We start from the raw sequence: 19,778 nt of genomic DNA, 5'->3' as shown, positions 1-19,778 counted from the left end.
TCTCTCTCAAAGGATAAAAAGTTCGTTTGGTATATATCCATTCCCAACAGATTTTGTACAGCATACTATACACACTTTTCTCGTGGCAGCTCTTATCTAATAATCACCACTGCAAAAAGCCATGATAATCACCAACCCTAACCATCTAAAAGAAGATTGCTATCCATTTCATGAAGACCATTTGTCAAATCTTTTCATTTTTTTCTTCTTTAAAAGACATATGTTGCCAACACTGAAAAGTTTTTTTAGTGAAAATTTTCACAGCTATAGAACGGTTAATTATAAATTTATAAGATGCCTTTCGATGAAAAATTTACCCGATTAACACACTTGGGAAAAAATGGGAACCAAACATGGGAAATAAATTTCAAGAAAAACTTGCCAAACTACCAATGCTGTGATGAACTCTTTTATTGCAGTTCTATATTAACCGAATGATCATGATCCTTGATTTTTAGACTATCACACATAAAATCTGAACGTTCAGGATCATGCAAACGAATATTCCACGAATGTGATTTTGAGACACAAACCCCAAGAAGAAAAGAAAAGTATCCAAGAAAGGATTGATTCTTTCCCAGATAACATAGAGCCCTTCCCTTAACCATATTTATTTATAATTTCTGCCGCAGTGCATTTTATCTTTGCTTTATCTGCGGAGGGAAAAAAGAAAAAGTATTAAACAAAACATTTTTTTTTTCTTTTTTGCATTGTTGTGCTTTTTACAGTCCCACTGATACTGTATCAGACACAACTCAAAAAAAATAGGGAAGTGCCAATATCATTTAAGATACTTTGTTACATGGGGTATTTAACATGAAACAGACGAAAAGGGGTCCCTCATGTCGAGAATTTAGAATGGTTGAAGACTTTGAGGCATGCCCCGATAAAATACATGACACAAAAGAATCTCACAGCCTACTTTTAGCTGCAAAGGAAACAATATTAAATTCTCTACAAAGACATAAAAGGAGGAAAATTAGCAAAACATCAGCTACAGGTTAGAGAGAAAAAGAGTTGCATAAACTGGGTAAACACAGAGCCCACTTTTTTCTACTTTTTTTTTTACCCTTTTGCATGGATTTATCTATTTATTTATTTATTTTAGCTTAGATACTCAAGCTTGGAATGTATGATGAAGAAGCAAGGTAGAATTGAGAGAGAGGGGGAGGGGGAGAGATCCCAAACCGTCCAATCCCAAATCTCCATCTTGAGTAACCCAACTCAATGTTTTTACCCATTATTATTATTTTTATAATATGATATTATAAATTAAGACATCCCATTTTTTCAAATTCCTACACCCTTAATCAAGTTCATTGAAGAACAAGAAAGAGAGCAACAACAGCAAAAGATGCTTCTAAACACCTGCATTCTGCTATTCTGGCTTGTAAAAGCCTTTTCTCCTATTGCTTTAGCAACACCAAACTTTACTATCCCACATCCCAACCCAGAATTCGTCGTTCAAGATGTGCATAGGTAAATAATATAGAGACTGGGTTAAGGATCTTATATTGTTTTGGTTTTGTGTATTTATTTAATTTCGTTTTTCTGTTTTTAATTTCATGTAGGAGATTGAACGAATCCTTGTTTAGGAGGAGGACATTACTTGGGGGATTGGGAGATACTTCTTCTTGTATGACAGGAAATCCCATTGACGATTGTTGGAGATGCGACCCAAATTGGCAAGCAAACCGACAGCGTTTAGCCGATTGCGGAATTGGGTTTGGTCAGAACGCGTTGGGTGGACGGAACGGTCAGATTTACGTCGTCACAGACTCATCAGACCGTGACGCGGTTACCCCAACTCCGGGAACGCTGAGGTACTGTTAGTCCTTAAATCCTGGTTAGAGTTGCACCAATTTGGGTTCGCGTAAGCCATAGACCAGTCCCTTTATTATCTCAAATTTCCAACAGGTACGCAGTGATTCAAGACCAACCACTCTGGATCATTTTCTCTGCGGATATGATGATAACATTGAAGGAAGAACTGATCGTTAACAGCTACAAGACGATCGATGGAAGGGGTGCGAACGTTCACATAGTAGGAGGCGGCTGCATTACCTTGCAGTATATTAGCAATGTGATTATCCACAACATTCATATTCACAACTGTGTTCAGTCTGGAAACACAAACGTACGTTCCAGCCCAACCCATTACGGGTGGAGGACGTTATCGGACGGTGATGGGATCTCCATTTTCGGAGCCCGGGACATTTGGGTCGACCATTGTTCGTTGTCCTACTGTAAAGATGGTTTGATTGATGCTATAATGGGGTCGACGGGGATTACTATATCGAATAATTATTTCTCCCACCACGACGAAGTGATGCTTCTGGGTCACAACGACAATTACCTACCGGATTCTGGCATGCAGGTCACCATAGCTTTTAACCATTTTGGTGAGGCACTGGTGCAGAGGATGCCCAGGTGTCGACATGGATACTTCCATATCGTTAATAATGATTTCACACAGTGGGAGATGTATGCGATTGGAGGCAGTGCCAACCCTACAATTAACAGCCAGGGCAATCGGTTTACCGCACCATACGATCCAAATGCAAAAGAGGTACTATTTGCTGCTCTGTTTTCCTCTGTTCTCCTCTGTTTTGTATGCATTTCCTCGTATTATATGGTTAATCGATTTTACGGTATAGATGCGTACGACCTCCACTTCTGGGTGCTCCTCTGGCCTTACCACCTTTACCACAATGATACTGTCCATAGATCAAATCTGCTTTACTCTCGGTTTGTCATTGTCTGTGGGTGTTAATTTGTGGTTGCAGGTGACGAAGCGCGTGGAAACAGAGGAGAATGTTTGGAGTGGGTGGAATTGGAGAACAGAGGGAGATATAATGGTGAATGGAGCTTTTTTCGTCCCATCAGGAGATGGGTTGGGTGCCAAGTATGCCAAGGCGTCCAGTGTGGAGCCCAAATCAGTAGCTCTCTTAGACCAGCTAACCATGAATGCTGGGGTCTTGGGTGGGGCCAGGTACTGCACTTTTCCTTACTATTTATCTATTTCTCCAATCAAGTTCTTAATTAACCCTAAAACTAGGTGGGGGCCATATTTTCCTGCAAAAGGTCCATGTGGGACCCATAGTACTAGAATCAGAACCGTTCATCCATGGTACCCACAATACTCCCTACATTTTTTCTGGTATCCGACTGTTTACACACAATGTGGGCCAGTACCATAGTTTCCAAATTTCTTCCAATGAGACAATCTACTAGAATTTTGAATGCGTTGATCTTAGGTTTGTGTAATTGCTATGAACCAAAGGGCAGTATGTAATAAGTAATAACCACTACAGACTCACTCACACAATCAATATAAACCAAGAAACAGGTCATTGGCCATATGAGAGGGCAATTTGGCTTTGAAAAGAAAAAAAGCCCTTTCCTCTCTCAATTGGTCCTAAAAAAAAAAAAAGTGATGATCTCACCCCTATATTTCTTATATTGACACCCTTCCAAGCGTAAATGGAAAGTAATCACCCGCTCTCAACATACACCCATCAAGATACGCCTTCTTTATGTATCTGATTGGCTCCGCATGTAACAGCAGCCCCACAATACCTTTAACAATGCCTTTCCGCCTCACTCGCCGCTTTTTGCTCACTTTTTAGATTGGATTTTTGCTAACGAGAGTCGTTAAGGTGCATTGGAAATTTAATTTTACACATGTTTTTTGACCTTTTCTTTAAAAAAACATGTTTACAAAATCAAGTTCCGAATGCACCTTAACGAGTGACTTAGCGAAACCTTTCAAAAAAAAAAATCCTTGGATGGAGACTCTGTTCAACAATTTCGGTTTCTGTATGGAGGCCTCGTCATTTTATTCGCAAAGTCATGGGTGCCAACAAATGCACCGAGCCCACATTGGCTGTAATTCGCCGAACACGTTAGAGAAAGTGCAAAGCTGAAAAGTAAATCGAGCGGGTCCCACCAAATTAATCTATCCACCCCTCGTTTTGATAAGTAACATCCCCTCCAAATGCATTGCATGAACACTAGTAGTAAATGATGTTGGGTGGGTCCCACCAAATGAATTGCTCGGATTATGTCTGCCCAGTCAAGGGACTTTTGAGAGGAGGACATGTGCCTACCCTATTTTGATTGCTCAGTTTATTCGACTCAAAATTTATGTCAAATAATTAGTTTTGGACTCTCACTCCTTCTCAAAATCCAAAACAAACACGGCCTGCAGTAAAAAGTGAGTAATGCAATTCTCAGAATATGGAATTGTAGATTCCATAGCTGGGTCCAAGTGATGAAAAGGGGCGCATTTATCATTTCCCTTGTTAAATTACTGTGGCCATGTGATTGAATGATTGCTAACTATCATTTTTGTTTGGGTGGCGCAGGGACAACAGCATCAGCATCACGTACCCAGGTTTCAACAATGGTGGGACCGGCACTGGATCCACCACCGGCACCGGACCCACCACCGGCACCGGCACTGGCACTGGGGTGGGGATGGGGAGCTTTGGATACGATGGAACAATATATGGGAGCGGTGCATCATTGACCCCCTCCATGTTTTTGTCTCTTCTCATTGTTATTATGTCTTCCCTAATCACTTTGTACATCATCACCACAACGTGAATATAGAAATTGGAAAAGGCCCATTATTAGTATAGAAGAAGATAAGGTGACCTACAATATGGTCTTGGTCCCAGTCCCCGATGGACTTCCAATGCATAAGATAAAAGATTGGAAAAAAATCAAAGGCTTAGATTTTCTTCTGAGTCTTATGGATCAACGCCTGAGGGTCATCTAATCAAAGTGTTCTCAAGGCTTTTGACTGGACTTGTGGAAAAAAGCACAAAATCCCTGCCCTTTTAGCATTTTCCTTATTATTAACACCTGGTTGGTCCAGTGGGAAGGATGACCCCACTCCCTCATACTCTCTCTATCATGTGTTCACGGATGGGCCCACCATGATCCAACAATCCTCATATTTCATGGGGTGCCCACCCGCGTACATTAATGATATACAGACTAAGAGGCCAAAAGTCACTCTCAGAACATTATAATCCGAACTAACCATTTTGCAAGTGGCATGTATTGAGCGGTGAAGATAAAGTTGAGCAACTATATAGAGTGTCTACTGTTCCTCATATGGTGGCCGAGTCGATCGGTCTGAATCATTCTGATGTCATGTGTGTGTGGCTACATTCACAACGACATCAAAGGCAATGCCTTCTCAAAGTATCATTCCTTCATTAAATATTTAGAAAATGTTGGGAGGTCATGATAGGGGTACAACTCGGGTTGATTTTTGGGAATTCGGGTTGAGCTTTTACCTTAGAATCGGCTCGGGTTCATGTTGATTCTTTTTTCATTTTTTAACAAAAGCTCAACCCGACCTGACCCAAGTTGCCCCCTAGCTCATGGACTGTGCAAGTTTGTTGTCTGCCCTATCCTTGGTTGATGGGACATTGCCTAAAAATTCTAACAATCTGATGATCGCAATTATCTCATTAACGAATTTTGTGGTAATGTTTGTAATATCTGTTTGAGATATGCTAAACTGAAGGGCTCCCTTGCAAAAGTGGGGTGAAAGGGCGCCCCCCATTTGCTACAAATCACCAAAGTTCATTTAGTATATCATAAATGCATGATGATGGCTCCCCCACATGTTAGGAGATCAGCAAATAAAGAGGCGGATTCTCAAGCTAGGAGGGGGGTTGGTTTGGAGTCTTTGGAGAAATTTGATTTTCTTCCCCCTTAAGCTTTTATTTCTTGAGTTGTATTGTTATGTTCTTTCCTGTACTCTCTGACCATCTCGGTCTTTTTTAATGAATTTTACCATTCAAAAAAAAAAAGAGCACAATAATGGCCTGCAAGCAATGGGGGCACCCTTTCATCCCATTTATGCGAGGGCACCCCTCATTTTTAGCATTCCTCCATTAATTTTAGACTTCTAGTAATCCGTGTTATAATTGTGCCCAAGGATCATTGAGATTTTAGATGGTGTAAGCCCTTATAGTCCCTTATTTTTTTAAAAGTACTGTACGGGCCATACCATAGGATGATCCAAACCGTCCATATAATGAGCCATCTTGTGCCCAAAGAATCATTTTCATAGGATGATCCTAGCCCGGTGTGGGTAAAGGTAGAGTACTTTTTTGCATAACCCCATTAATCATCAGGACATCAGTTCTCGAGAGTCATGATGAGATGAATATTTGCAGTGATACGAAAATCTCAATGATAGGACCAACTCTTCCTTTAACTACGCCGCAATTACTATATTCATTGAATCTCATTAGATGCATAATAAAGGTTTTTATAGTTTCAAACCACAATAGATAACTTTTTTTGATACTAATCATCCTATATTTTTATGCAATTTTTTATTAATTTATTAAAACTTTTTTTTTTTTTTGAAATGGCAGGGTGAATTCATTAAAAGAAAGAAGGCCGAGATGGACCCCAACCAAAATACAAAAGAAACAAAACAACGCGCAAAAACAATACAAAAACTTAAGGGGGAAGGAAGTCAAATGTCAAGTTAGAAACATTTTAATGTTGTCTTACATATTAAGTAATTAAAAAGTTGCATTTTTACTTTAGTTTACCATTTCCAACATATATATGCTTTACTGGTAATGAAATTATTGATTTTGTGTCGCATTAGGCAAATAATCGACTTCATGTGAGTGAATGAATGAATCATTAGACGGTTGAGAGATTATTAGATTAGATCTCTAAAGATCACTACATAGGATGCTATGAAAGTGGTCATGCTATCCTCGATTCTTTCCAAACCCTTCTATTTCTTTATGTTTTCCTGGGTCACACTATCCATAATTCTGGGTGCGGTCCCGGGTCCTCAATTCTTCGGTTAATCAAGTTGTCTTTGTAATCTTTTTTCCAAGGATATGCTCCTCCTCCACCTTTCTTCTCCCTTTCAAATCTCTCCTTTTCTCCTTTTCATTGTCTTTTATTTTTTTGGATTCCTTCCAACATTCCATGTGGAGCAAATTGGTGTCCCACACTCCCACCTTGTAATTTGTTCTCTCAATATGACAGTTGAAATCTCCATGTTCATACTCAACCAGATCGGTTGGTGGTTATGAAAAATTATTTTATAGGAAAATTTTCTCTTTGAGTGATATCTGTCGGCTTTAACTAAGTATGGCCCACATTGGGTTCCACTCATAAGGTTGGAGGACCAACCCTTCTAGAAACACTCCACTACAGTTTTGTTGGAAAAGGAGTTTTAGAGAAAAATCTAAATTATCTTTAGTTAAAAAGAAATTTAAGAATTAGAAGTGTGGTGGGATTAGAAATCCTAGTTCTAGTCAAATTCCAAACTCTATAAATATCTATCTCACCTTGATGAAGGAGGGATGGATATTAGACATATAGATCCATCAAAAAGGCCCCCTAGTCTGAGAAGGAAAAGAGCCTGTGATTCCATCAATCAAGCCATAAAGCCTTCTTCAGATCAGAAGAACTCCTTTCAGTGTTCGTGGGTGCTTGGAGATAGAAAGTTTCACTAAAGCCTTCTTCATATCAGAAGAACTCCTTTCAGTGTTCGTGGTGTGCTTGGAGATAGAAAGTTTCACCGGACTGACCCACTCATGGACTCAAAGTGAAAGCATCCAAGAGTTTATGGAGCCACATGTTCAAGTCAAGCTAAAAGTTCACAAGCACAAACAAAAGCCCAAGAGAGGACCATTGAAGCCAATACAATCAAGAAGACAAGTATCTTTTGCATTTCTTATATTGAATTGGAGATCTCTTTCAAATGTCTTCGCACTATTCAAAGGTTTTCACCAAAATCTTTTCAAAACCATTTTCGAAACCTTTATACTTCAAATCAAAACATTTTCAAAGATTTCAAAGTTCCCAAACCATAGACAAATCCCAAAAGTTTCAAAAATGAAAAACTCAAACCTTGGAATTTCCTACGAGGTGAGTCGACTGAGCTAGGGATGGTCGACCTAGAATCAGGCGTTGGAAAAATTAAAAATGGGAGGTCCATACAGGGCTGGTCGACCGGGTAAGGGTCGGTCAACCGGGAATCACTTGTCAGAAAAAAGGCTCAAATTACCTGGGCCGGTTGACCTAGCTTGGCTAAAATACAGCTGTTACGGGCTATAACAACTAGTTTTCTTTTTCGCCTTTTTGTTTTCAAACTTGCCCAATCACCCTTCAACAGTCATATTTGGTGATAGGCTATAAACAAACTTAATTGAAACATTTACAACATTTTTTATCATTTGGAAAACTCATTAACACCTACATTTAAGATTGCAAAGGTTTTCCAACTACTTCATGAGAATTGAACTTGTGAATTTATTCTTTTGAGAAGAAGATCTCCATAGGCTTTACTTGTACTTTTGGAGAGAATTTGTTCGATTTCAATATTATATCAAGCCTTTCAAGAGGCTACGAGAGTGTTCTTCTCATTCTTCAGAAGCATTGTAAAGAGGTGGAAAGGGCATCTCTTACAACTTCGATGGACAGAGTTAAAGACTCGACATTGTGAGAGGGTTCTGATTCGGCCCCGTTTTAAATGAGGATCAAGTTAGTGGAATCCCCCGAGGAGATAAACTTGGGTAGAGTGGATGTATTGCTTAATGTTGGATCTAAAGACCAAACCACTATACATCTTGTGTTCATTGTCTCTTCCTCTACCTTCCTTTATTTGTGATTGGTAACATCTTATCCTTGCTTACTCTACAATTTCTAATTAACAAGGGTTAGTTGATTCTTAATTTATAATTAGTTGCCTTAAAATCTTATAAACCCAATTCAACCCCCCTTTCTGGTTGCCTATTGGGATTTCATTTGGTATCAGAACACAAGGCTCTTATTAGAGATTTTTGCTTTTGAAAAATCTAAAAGAGAAAAGATTCATGGCAACCAACCCATCTACTTCTACCCCTATTGAAGACGGTTACACCGCTCCCACTAAAGATAGAAAAGAGTGGATGACCGCGGAAAAGAAGAAAGCCGCATTGGATGCTAAATGAGTAAATTTAATTTTTTTGTGCTTTATCTCTTGAGGAATTCAATCGGGTTTCCAATTGCTAAACAGCTAAAGAAATATGGACTACCCTTCAAACCACTAATGAAGGGACAACACCAGTTAAGAAATCAAAAGTTTTTTTAATTTTTTTTTATGATCTTGAAGCTTTTACTATGCATGAAAATGAAACTATTTTAGATATGTACACTCGGTTCACTAACATCATGAATGAACTTCAATCTTTAGGTAAAACCTACACAAACTTGGAGATGGTGAGGAAGCTTGTAAGGTCACTTCCACCAAGTTGGGATCCTAAGAACATGGCTATTGAAGAAGCAAAAGATTTGGACAATTTAAGATTGGAAGAGCTAGTTGGATCCTTGATTACCCATAAAATGAAATTAAGAAAGAGGGTGTTTTGGATATACGGCCCAACCTAGAATGGCAACCCAAGAGGGGGAATTTGGTAATACTAAAAATTTAGCCTTTTAAAACTTAAAACCCAATTTCAATCGCCAACATGTTAAAAGATAAAAAAAAAATCAAGCACACAAAGCTAGATCCATAGTACAAACATAAAAGTAAAGAGCAAGAGACAAAGCGAGAATACACCAATTAAGTATTTAAAGTGGTTCGATCCTCAAATCCACAAGGCCTCCACTCCACCAACCAAACCCGTTGATGGTTTCACCTATGTTGATCTTCTTAACTTCGACAACAACATGTGCCCTAAAATCCAATCGCTTTAACCTTGGTGGCAACCTTTCACAATAGAGATGGCTCTGTGCCTCCGAACACATGCCGATCACAAGGTTTTACAATGAAAAGGAAAACCAAAAACCCTTCTCAGTTGAAAGAAATAGCTCAAAAGAGGCTCAAGGAGATTTCTTCACACTTAGATATGTTCCAATGACATTTGGGTGTGTAAAAAACAAGTTTAAAAGGCTAGGGAACCCGCATATATAGATTTGATCCAAAACCAGCCATTTCAGGGGCATTTTGGTAAATCCTGTGAAGTTCCCTAAAACTAGCCGTTGTAGCCTAACGACTAGTTTTCTAGCCCAGTCCGGTCGACCGTCCCATCTTGGTCGACTTGTCCAGTGTGCTAGACCTTTCTGTTTCCAACAGAGTGCATCTTGCTGACAATCGAGTAGGTGTGGTCGACAGGCCATGCAAGATTTTGCACATTTAATTCATTTTATATTCCAATCTTTTGGGAGTGTTGCTTAAGTCTTGTCCCTCATAATTTACCATGTTTTGGGACTCTAAACGATATCTCCTTGACCCTCTAAGTATCCCTATACTAAGGATTGGACTTTACAATCTAAAGACTTGAAAATACACTTGATCTTCACTTTATCTTCATCCTTCAAGTTTTCAATGCTCATGGATCAATTCTCATTTTCTTTGGCTTCTCATGCTTTCCATGAATGGTCAAAGCCTTCATCTTTTCCTTTGGATCATTTGATCTTCATGAGAGGTTCAAGCCTTCATCTTCTCTTTGTCTTCAAATGATCTCAGTCATTGGTTCAAGCCATGATACATGCCCTATCCTTGACTTAGATGCTTGATGAAATAGATCTTCTATTCATGCAATAAAGCATCAAACATATTAATAATAACAAAACAAAATCACTTGTGTTTGGAATCATCAAAACAAGATGGGAACTGGCCAAGGTAGAATCATTAGGCTTACAGAGGGAAATTAAAAAACAAGGCCAAAAGGAAGATGTGAAGAAGAAGGGGGGTGGCCTTCAAGGCCAAAGTAGACAGTGAAGATGAAAGTGAGAGAGAAATGGATGCGCAAGGGCTTAGTGAAGACGTAGCTCTTCTCACAAAAAAGGTCAACCACTTCTTGAAGAAGGGTAGATTAATTAGAAAAGGGAAGAACATAAGAAGATAGAAAGAAATAGAGAGACATGAGTGTGGAACCCGATCCGAGGACGGTGAGGGAACAGGTCCCTAACACCCTCAGGATCTCCACAAAGTGAAGGAGAGCTCTGCCAAGGAACTCTCGAAACAGGTGCCACCCTCGCAGCATAGCATGAGTGGCGATACAAAACGAATGAGATACATCCTGATCAGGAGCCAGGGCTCGAAACCAAGATGTACCTAAAAATAACTCAGAGTCGCCATCCATGGACACGCCATGGAACCAAAACAAATGCTCTGTTTGCAATGGATAACCAGAGATACAGAAGGTCCGTGCCTGATGACGAATGGAGAAGGTCCGAAGAGCGCCTCCAATTCGCCCGAGTGCGAACACTTGGTCTCTTATGCCATTTATTATTAACATCGAAGAGTTTTGGGCAAAAATCATGTGAAATGGGAACAATCCTCAGGAGTCGTCTACCTAAGCATGCATTTCCTGAGGACAAAGATAATAAACACCCATAAAATAAAATGAAAGATGTGTTGCCCAAGCATAGCTAGGTTATGAGTGACATGCCTAAAGGGTGTCTAAGTTCTGGTGGACGAACACATGCATGCTACAGCTAAAGGTATAGGTCTGCACAAGAAAGTAAGAAAACACAACAAAATATACAATATAACACAACCCAACAAATCCTAAGACTCTAAACGATTTAGCCCGAGTCTTCGGATGGTCTGATGTTCATCCAAAGAAGCCTGCGTATCCCCGCCTCCACGAGAATCAAGGCAACGTAGTTCTTTGCGCCTATTCTAAGCTAGGATGCCTAAGACACCTAGACCTCTATCTTAGACTCGATCTAAAAGACCGGACTAGTTATTAAAGCTTCTTGAACGATTATTTAAATTCCAGTGAATTGTAGATTTTAGGACTCCCTATATGCCCTAACTAAATGCTAGTTAGCCCTAAGCTAATGCAGGTGGTTCCTACAACCTATGTGTAACTAGGCTGTGCCCTAAGGAAAACAATAGGATTGCTAACGTATCCAAGACCTAGTCATCAGTCGGCGATGTGAATCGCCAACTAACCGGACGGAGGCACTCCTAGCTAGGACAAACCCTTAACTCTAAAACAAACACAAACAAGCACACAACAAATCAAAGACGAACTCCTAACTCTAAAACTCTCTATCTAGGACAAACTCCTAACTCTAAAGAAAGATTTTTGTTAAAAAACAAGGTTTTAAAGTTGAAGGGTTAAAGCATTTTTTTATTTACAAAGTTTGGCTGGACTTGGGATGAAGATCCCAAGCTGCACTACGTACCTCGGAAGAGGATCAAGCCAACGTAGTTCGAAACGAACTCTCCTAATACTACCTAACAATCCAAAAGATTTAAGTTTTTTAATGTTTTTCAAATATTTTTGACATTTTTAAAGTTTTCAAATGCTTTTGGATTTTAAAACTAACTTTTTCCAATGTTTTTGAAGTTTAAAGAGTTTTCACCCTTTTGGTCAAAGACCTAAGGGAATATACAAAGCAAAAACCTAAGGCTAAACCCTAGGGCAAATAAGGGAAACCCCTAAACAAATAACACTATCAAAAGCAAAGGTAAACGAATCAAGGATTCTCTAACAACACTCCTAAAAGGACAAATGAGTCAAAGACTCTCTAATAACATCGCTAAGAAAGACAAAAGAGTCAAAGACTTTCTAATAAAACTACTAAAATGACGAATGAGTCAAAGACTCTCTAATAATACCACCCAAAGGACGAATGAGTCAAAGACTCTCTAATAAAATTACTAAAGAAGATAAATGAGTCAAAGACTCCCTAGCAAGATCAATAAAGACAACAAAGTCAAAGACTCTCTAATAACACTATCTAAAGGACGAGCGAGTCAAAGACTCTCCAGCAAAATCATCCAAAGGACGAATGAATCAAAGACTCTCTAAAAGAAATGGAAACATGAGTCAAAGACTCCAATAACACCAACTAAAGAATAGACGAGTCAAAGACTCTCTAAAAGAGAATGAAACACGAGTCAAAGACTCCACTAATACCAACTAAGGATAGATGAGTCAAAGACTCTCTAAAAGAGAAGGAAACACGAGTCAAAGACTCCACTAACACCAACTAAAGGATAGATGAGTCAAAGACTCTAAAAAAGAAATGAAAACACGAGTCAAAGACTCCACTAACACCAACTAAAGAATAGACGAGTCGAAGACTCTCTAAAAGAGAATGAAACACAAGTTTGCACATTTGGCAGAGGTAAAAACACCCAGCCGGGCCGGACAGCTACCTAGCCCTAGGGTGCAACAAATGTGCAACCCAATACCCATAAGGGTAGGGGTATGCTGCCAAGCCGAGTAGGGTATTCTCCCAAAACCAAACGGCGCACAAAGATGAGGTTTAGCAAGAGAATGAGACCGGGCGGGTCTAAAAGGAAAAAGAGACCTTGTGCATATTTGGCAAAGGTGAAACACTCAGCCGGGCCGGACAGCTACCTAGCCGTAGGGTGCAACAAATGTGCAACCCAATACCCATAAGGGTAGGGGTATGCTGCCAAGCCGAGTAGGGTGTTCTCCCAAAACCAAACGACACACAAAGAGGAGGTTAAGCAAGAGAATGAGACTGGACAAGTCTCCTATATACAAAGGAGGGGTATGCTACTTGGACTGAGCAAGTCCCCTAAGGATGGGCTTGGGCTAGCGCCTTCATCGCCCTCGCAATGAGAGGGGATTCTAGTATCTAAAGAAAATTAACAGAAATCTATAAGACTGTGTTAGTCTATCAAAGAGAGAAGAAAAGGCTACCAGATAATCTCAAATTTTCAATCAATTATTATAAAAACAAAACAAATATCCGCAAAGTATGATTTACAACTAAAGAGTGCACAATCTGTAAGAATATCAACCATAAAATGGTAAACAACATTAATTAGTCCAGACCAGCCGCTGGATAGCCTAATAAAGCAAGAAACAACATTAAACACTTCTATGCCCAACCACAAGTACCACTGCCCCAAAATGGGGGTGAAATCAGATGATGCTAAAGTAATCATCTGATATCACAAATACACAGGATAATATTTCTAAGCCCGCCTTGAGATCAGACAGTACTCATGTCGATAATATCGAATAGAGTAGTCATCTGATCTCCTTCTTTCCTAAAACAATTTATTTAAATAAAAGACAAGTTTATGAACCTCAAGAGAGTCTCACCTGAGCAGTCTATTTATTATCATCTTCAAAACCTAACTCAAAGATTAGTACAAGAGAAGAATATATAAAAAAAATATCAAAAGATTATGATAATTCCAATTTATTAAAAATTTCAGTGCATACATGGGACATCAACTTGTGCAGATCCAAGTGTGAAGCGGTGAGCCATAAAACATAAAGACGGGCTCCAAGTAACCTTATCATTGCCCAGAGAAGGGTTTTTTTTTTTTTTTAAATATGGTTAAAAGAAATCCAAAAGGTTGGGTAGGCCTACTAAACAAAAGAGGGGAGCGCTACTTGGATTGAGCGAGTCCCCTAAAGATGGGCTTGGGCTATCGCCTTCATCGCCCTCTCGGATTTTAAAAGAACTGAAGGTAGAAAAGCCTTTCTTCGCTCATCCATACCTGAAAAAATTCTCTCTTCTCTTGCTCTCCTAGGAGCAGACCCAAGCCTGCCGGCAATACTCCTCACGACATTCCCTTGGCTCCGTCTCCCATGGAAATCCAAATCATTTTTGGCATCGATGTAGGCAAGTGAAGGAGCCACCATGGGCATTAACATGTCTTAACAATTATTCCAAATCAACCATCCAAACTATTGCTGCCTCCCCAAACTATTCCATGGGCAATTGATCGAAACAGAAAAAAAAGACAAGAAACTTTCGCTATTGTGTGATGCTAGATATAGAACACACAAGGGAGCAACCACACGAATATCAGTACACCTAAAAACCTGCACCACACATCTTGTTCCTTTAATAGAGCGAAATTTTGAGGGTCCTATATATAATACTATCTCTGCTATTAAATGCCTCAAATAGGAACAGTTGATAGGGATAAGCTAGACCTGTACAACCATTAAGCAATGCTCTTCATTAAGAATCTGAAGCAAATAAACCACTACATGCATCACGTTATATCCGGACTAAACTTATTTTTCTTCCCACCACCAACACAAACATTGAGGAATATCCCAAATACCCAAAATTCTAAAAGTCTAATTGGAGGGGTACAAGCTAAACTGGTGTAATTATCAACTCATGACAGTGCCAATACCAATAACCCATTGCTTTCTTTGAAAATTCAGGACCCAATATCTACAAGCTAAAACCACTTAATTATTCTTTATAATAAATCAGATCCAATCCACTAGCTGAAAGAAAAACCAAAATCCCAACTTCCACAAATCAATTAAGATAACATCTTAGCAGAACCATTCTTAAAACAGACGATCTACATGACTAATGTCTTTTATTCAAAATTCTTCTTTTTATTATTTCCTAACAAGTAAAAGGAAAAAGGAAAGAAAGTGAAGATCAGGAAGTACTCCAAACCATTCGAACTACTGGAAATTAACACAAACCATAAACAAAGAAATGTATCAATGATTTGAAGTACCTTAGAAATATTCCCAACACATTGACTAAAGATCAAGATCTGAAACCATGATTTAAAGCTCCCTGTACTTTTCTTGTTCCCCCCCTTATTTTTTTTTTTAGAGATAGAAAATAAAACACTAGAGAAAAGCTAAAATCAATTGGTATGGAAGATGCAGACATTAGGTTTGAGGATCGGATGAAGCTAAAAGAAAACATGAAAAACCAAATGAAAGGCCCAACCAACACACAAACAGTGATAAAAAAAAAAATTAAATAAATAAATAAAAGGAAAGAAGAAATGGAAAATCATACCCTGCTAGCCTTGTAATCTCTCGATCTCCTCTTCTTTGAGTCTTTTAGATTGTCACTCTACCTCCCCCTTTTTTGTTTTGTTCACACAGAGATCAGTATCGCTCTCCTTCGCCAATTCGAGCCTCGACAATGTCGGAACTCCGGCAAAACGGCCGGGAAAATGAAATAGATGCTCAAATTGATAGAAATGTGAGGATTTGTGAGTAAAAGAGGGTTTAGATTAAAACAAATTGGCTAGATCCGATGGGAAGAAAGTGGAGTAGAAGCGGTGAAGGTCAATCGAAGCTTCGGCAAGGTGACCGGAATGTGATGATCGGACCTCCGGCGGGATCACGGGAGAAGGAGACAAAGGCCTCTCTCTCTCTCTCTCTTTGCATCAACTAAAATGGGGCTGGGATTAGAAAAGGGAAGATAATGGTGTAGGTGAAGGGTTTAAGAAGAGGGTTTGGATTAGAGGTGGGTTAGATGGGTTTTGAAGCAAAATAGAAGGGGTTCGAATGGGAAAATTTCAGAGGGATGGAGATGTGGGTTTGGTGGAGGCAGAAACAGAGGTGGCTGACGGTGGCTCGTTGGAGGAGGTAGAGAAGATGAAAATGGGTTTCAAGGTGGATGGGGTTGGCCGGCGGGAATGGGTTGGTAGAGAAGAAGATAGGTGGCTGGCTGGAATTAATGGAAATGGGTTTGTGATGGTGAAAATAGAAGAAGAAGAGGCCGGAGATGGGGATGGTGGTTATCGGATTTCCGATTGGGGGTGGAGTCTCGAACGGTCGGAGAAGAGGATGGGTTTGGATTAGGGGTTTGCAGAGGAGGAGGATGGTGTGGTGGTGGAGGTGGGTATGGGGTGGTTATGGTAATGGAGGAGGGAGATGACCGGCCGGATTTGCAGAGGATGGGTTTGGTGGTGGAGGTGGGTTTCCGCCGGAGAAAATGGTGATTGGGGAAGAAGAAGAGGTGGCCGGCCGATGGAAAAGTGGAGAAGATGGTGGAGATGGCCGGTGGGATTTGGATGTTAGGGATCTGCTTCTCCTCTTCCCTCTCTCTTTCTGCTTTTTGTAAAATGAAATCTCTCTCTGTGTTTCTCCCTCTCTTCTTCCTCTGCTCTGTGTTTCAAACGAGAGAAAAAAAAAGAAGAAATCCCTCCTCAACCCTAATTCGTGAGGTGCCTATATAGGGTAAAGATAAATTCGACCCCTTTTCCCCCTGGACAACCCCCCTCTATGGATATTTATGACTACTTCTTACTCGACAGGGGGCCCAGGAAAAGAATGGTCTAAAAAAAATGATATATTCTGCCCCCTTCCTCTCCTTTGGACAGCCCCTATCAATGCATTTTGTATATTTCTTAACTTACAGGGGGGGCCTCGGGCAATGGCGGAGGGGGAAAATTTTATGGAAAATATCTCCCTCCCCTTGATCCTAGCCCTTCAAATCAGCTTTTGTTTAAGGGCTGGGATCAAAGGAAGCCTAATCTACATAGGATTCCCCTCTGGCTAATTCTAGTCCTAAAGCTCTCACCAACCTAGCTTAGGCCTTAATGGTGACTTGGAGGGGAAGAAAAGCATCTTCGCAAATTACGAAATTGCCCTGGTTCAGGATAATACACCCCTAATTACGTTACACATTAATTCGCATACCCCTATTTTTTTCTGGACAGCCCATTGCAGAAAATTTGGGCTGGATTTCTAGGTTCCCGCGCACCCCTGCTTATGGCTGAATCGCCACCCTTAAGAACTTGCACCATGACACTTACCTCGGCTCGTTTACTACGCAAACGTGCTCGGATCCTGACGAAATTTTACAGGGACCCTGGTGGGACCCTAACCTGCTCTAAGGAAGAATTTGGGGTTCCAACTTAATGATTTGATGAGGTTATGCTCAAACAGGGAGGGATTAGGGTATGGTCAAAATGGGGTGTCTACAGATGCCCCTCTTTGGCAGGGTGTGCTTGTCACACGAATGGCAAAGCTGACAAGACAACTCATTTTGGCCAACCCGATATGAAAACAAAGCAAATTTTAAAAAAAAAAAAAAAAAAAAAAAAGATGTTTACAAGGATTAAACAGTAGAATGACCTTTCAACCAAACTCAAAGACTGCGAGCAAAAGGGAGATAACCTCTCACCGACCCTTAACTCGGCAATTACGATATCTCAATGAGATAGTCTCTCTCTAATACTCCCGACTCAACTATCTAAACCAAAACACAAAGACTCTATTGAAGCACACACGAACATTCTTTTAAAACAAAGCTTTTAAGAAAACGAACCCAATAAAGTTACCTCAAAGAGAGCAGACCATTATCGATGCAGACGTAAATCAATCATTCAAAGAATATCAAATCAAATTACTCAAAGAAAATGTAACACTCATAGAGTCTCAAATCAAACACTCAGAGAGTTTCAAACACACACACAAATCTTTATACTCAAAGAGCCCCAACTACCCGAGGAGTCTGTAACACTCGAAGGGTCTAAACTACTCAAAGAGTCTCAAATCAACACAAAAACATTTATACTCAAAAAGTCTCAACTACCCGAAGAGTCTGTAACACTCGAAGGGTCTCAACTACTCAAAGAGTCTCAAATAAACACACAAAAAAAAACATTTATACTCAAAGAGTCTCAACTACCCAAAAGTCTGTAACACTCGAAGGGTCTCAACTACTCAAAGAGTCTCAAATACATCAAAAACCATTTATACTCAAAGAGTCTCAACTACCCGAAGAGTCTGTAACACTCAAAGGGTCTCAACTACTCAAAGAGTCTCAAATCAACACAAAAAACATTTATACTCAAAAAGTCTCAACTACCCGAAGAGTCTGTAACACTCGAAGGGTCTCAACTACTCAAAGAGTCTCAAATCAACACAAAAAAAAACATTTATACTCAAAGAGTCAAATCAACACAACACAAAAAAAAAAAAACATTTATACTCAAAAAGTCTCAACTACCCGAAGAGTCTGTAACACTCGAAGGGTCTCAACTACTCAAAGAGTCTCAAACACAAACACTCAAAGAGTCTGCAACACTCAATGAGTCTCCTTCCCTCTTCTTTTTTGAAATCGAAGCTTTGCCAGAGCAACACTAACCAAATACTCAAAGTAAGAATTAAACAAGTACGCTAATCACTCAAAAGGCTCTTCTTCTTTCTTTTTCTTTTTTTTGCTGAGGATAAGATTTTTTTTTCTAATCTTATTCTAAAAGAAAACAACTCGACGGGAGAGCTTGAACCAAAAGAGCATGCTCAAACTTCTCTAGTCTCTATTTGAGGAGAATGCCCATTTCAAATATCAATGCATTTGACATCTTTTATGATGCGAGTCATAAAAGATGCCCCTAGTATGATTACTTCCATAACAAAATTCATTTGGAGAGCAACACAAGAAAACAGGCCAAAGGCTTTCATTAATGTATACTTGGGGTTACAAACTTTTCTGATGAACACCTGGGCTTATAAAGCTCCTCAAAAGTACAAGAACATGGTTCTGCTCAAAATCTTGCTTCATTACTGCCATCTGCTAACGCTGGAACTGGGCTAAAAGCCTATCAACCTCTGAATTCTGCTCTACTATACACTTGCTCACAGGAGCCATAAATTCTCTGCTTCTCTGAGAGCTCTGCTTTCCCTCCTGTCTTTTTTTTTTTGCCACCCCGGCTTGGGGAGGAATTTTAACTAAACAGGACTCCGGAGAATTGACCTCGACTCGACAAAGGAAAGACTTTGACGAACAACGAACGAGGACATTGACGGACACCTGACTCAAATACCAAGATAGACTGAAATCTGCTTCTTAGTCTGATAAGATTTTTTTTAAATGGTAAAAGTCAACCACTCTTGGAATCTTTTGAATACCGCGCTTAAAGGTGCTTCAACCCCCCTTTTGGTATTTTCGTCATGGCTATTATCCCTTTAGATTGCTCGGTTTCAACCTCTCTAACTCAAAGGGTATCAGAAGAAGTCTTGATGGCGCTTACTTAGACTTTGAGAAGGCCAAAGAAGCGGAAA

General features: G+C 39.8%; 1 protein-coding gene across 2 annotated transcripts; it reads left to right on the top strand.

Moving 5' to 3' along the window:
- Positions 1-982: 982 nt before the first annotated feature.
- On the top strand, positions 983-4,668 carry LOC143883427 (putative pectate lyase 12). Of its 2 annotated transcripts, none has more exons than XM_077386776.1 (5): positions 983-1,030; positions 1,572-1,823; positions 1,918-2,569; positions 2,787-2,992; positions 4,368-4,668. In XM_077386776.1, exons 2-5 carry the CDS (start codon positions 1,639-1,641, stop codon positions 4,606-4,608), a joined length of 1,284 nt encoding a protein of 427 aa, XP_077242891.1. In that variant the 5' UTR covers positions 983-1,030; positions 1,572-1,638; the 3' UTR covers positions 4,609-4,668. The 2 variants fall into 2 exon arrangements, with proteins under 2 accessions (XP_077242891.1, XP_077242890.1); XM_077386775.1 differs by lacking the exon at positions 983-1,030 and adding an exon at positions 1,118-1,479.
- Positions 4,669-19,778: the final 15,110 nt, after the last annotated feature.

This window comes from Tasmannia lanceolata, unplaced genomic scaffold (genome assembly GCF_043159265.1).
Source record: "Tasmannia lanceolata isolate RefF3 unplaced genomic scaffold, GAP_Taslan_0.1 ptg000008l, whole genome shotgun sequence".
In the NCBI taxonomy this organism is placed as follows: Eukaryota; Viridiplantae; Streptophyta; class Magnoliopsida; order Canellales; family Winteraceae; genus Tasmannia; species Tasmannia lanceolata.
This window is presented reverse-complemented; position numbering and strand designations above follow the sequence as displayed.

Coding starts and splice junctions, on each gene's coding strand:
- LOC143883427 (XM_077386775.1), top strand. CDS start 1,355: ATGCTTCTAAACACCTGCATTCTGCTATTCTGGCTTGTAAAAGCCTTT. Junction 1,480..1,571: donor GTCGTTCAAGATGTGCATAG/GTAAATAATATA, acceptor AATTTCATGTAG/GAGATTGAACGAATCCTTGT. Junction 1,824..1,917: donor CCAACTCCGGGAACGCTGAG/GTACTGTTAGTC, acceptor AATTTCCAACAG/GTACGCAGTGATTCAAGACC.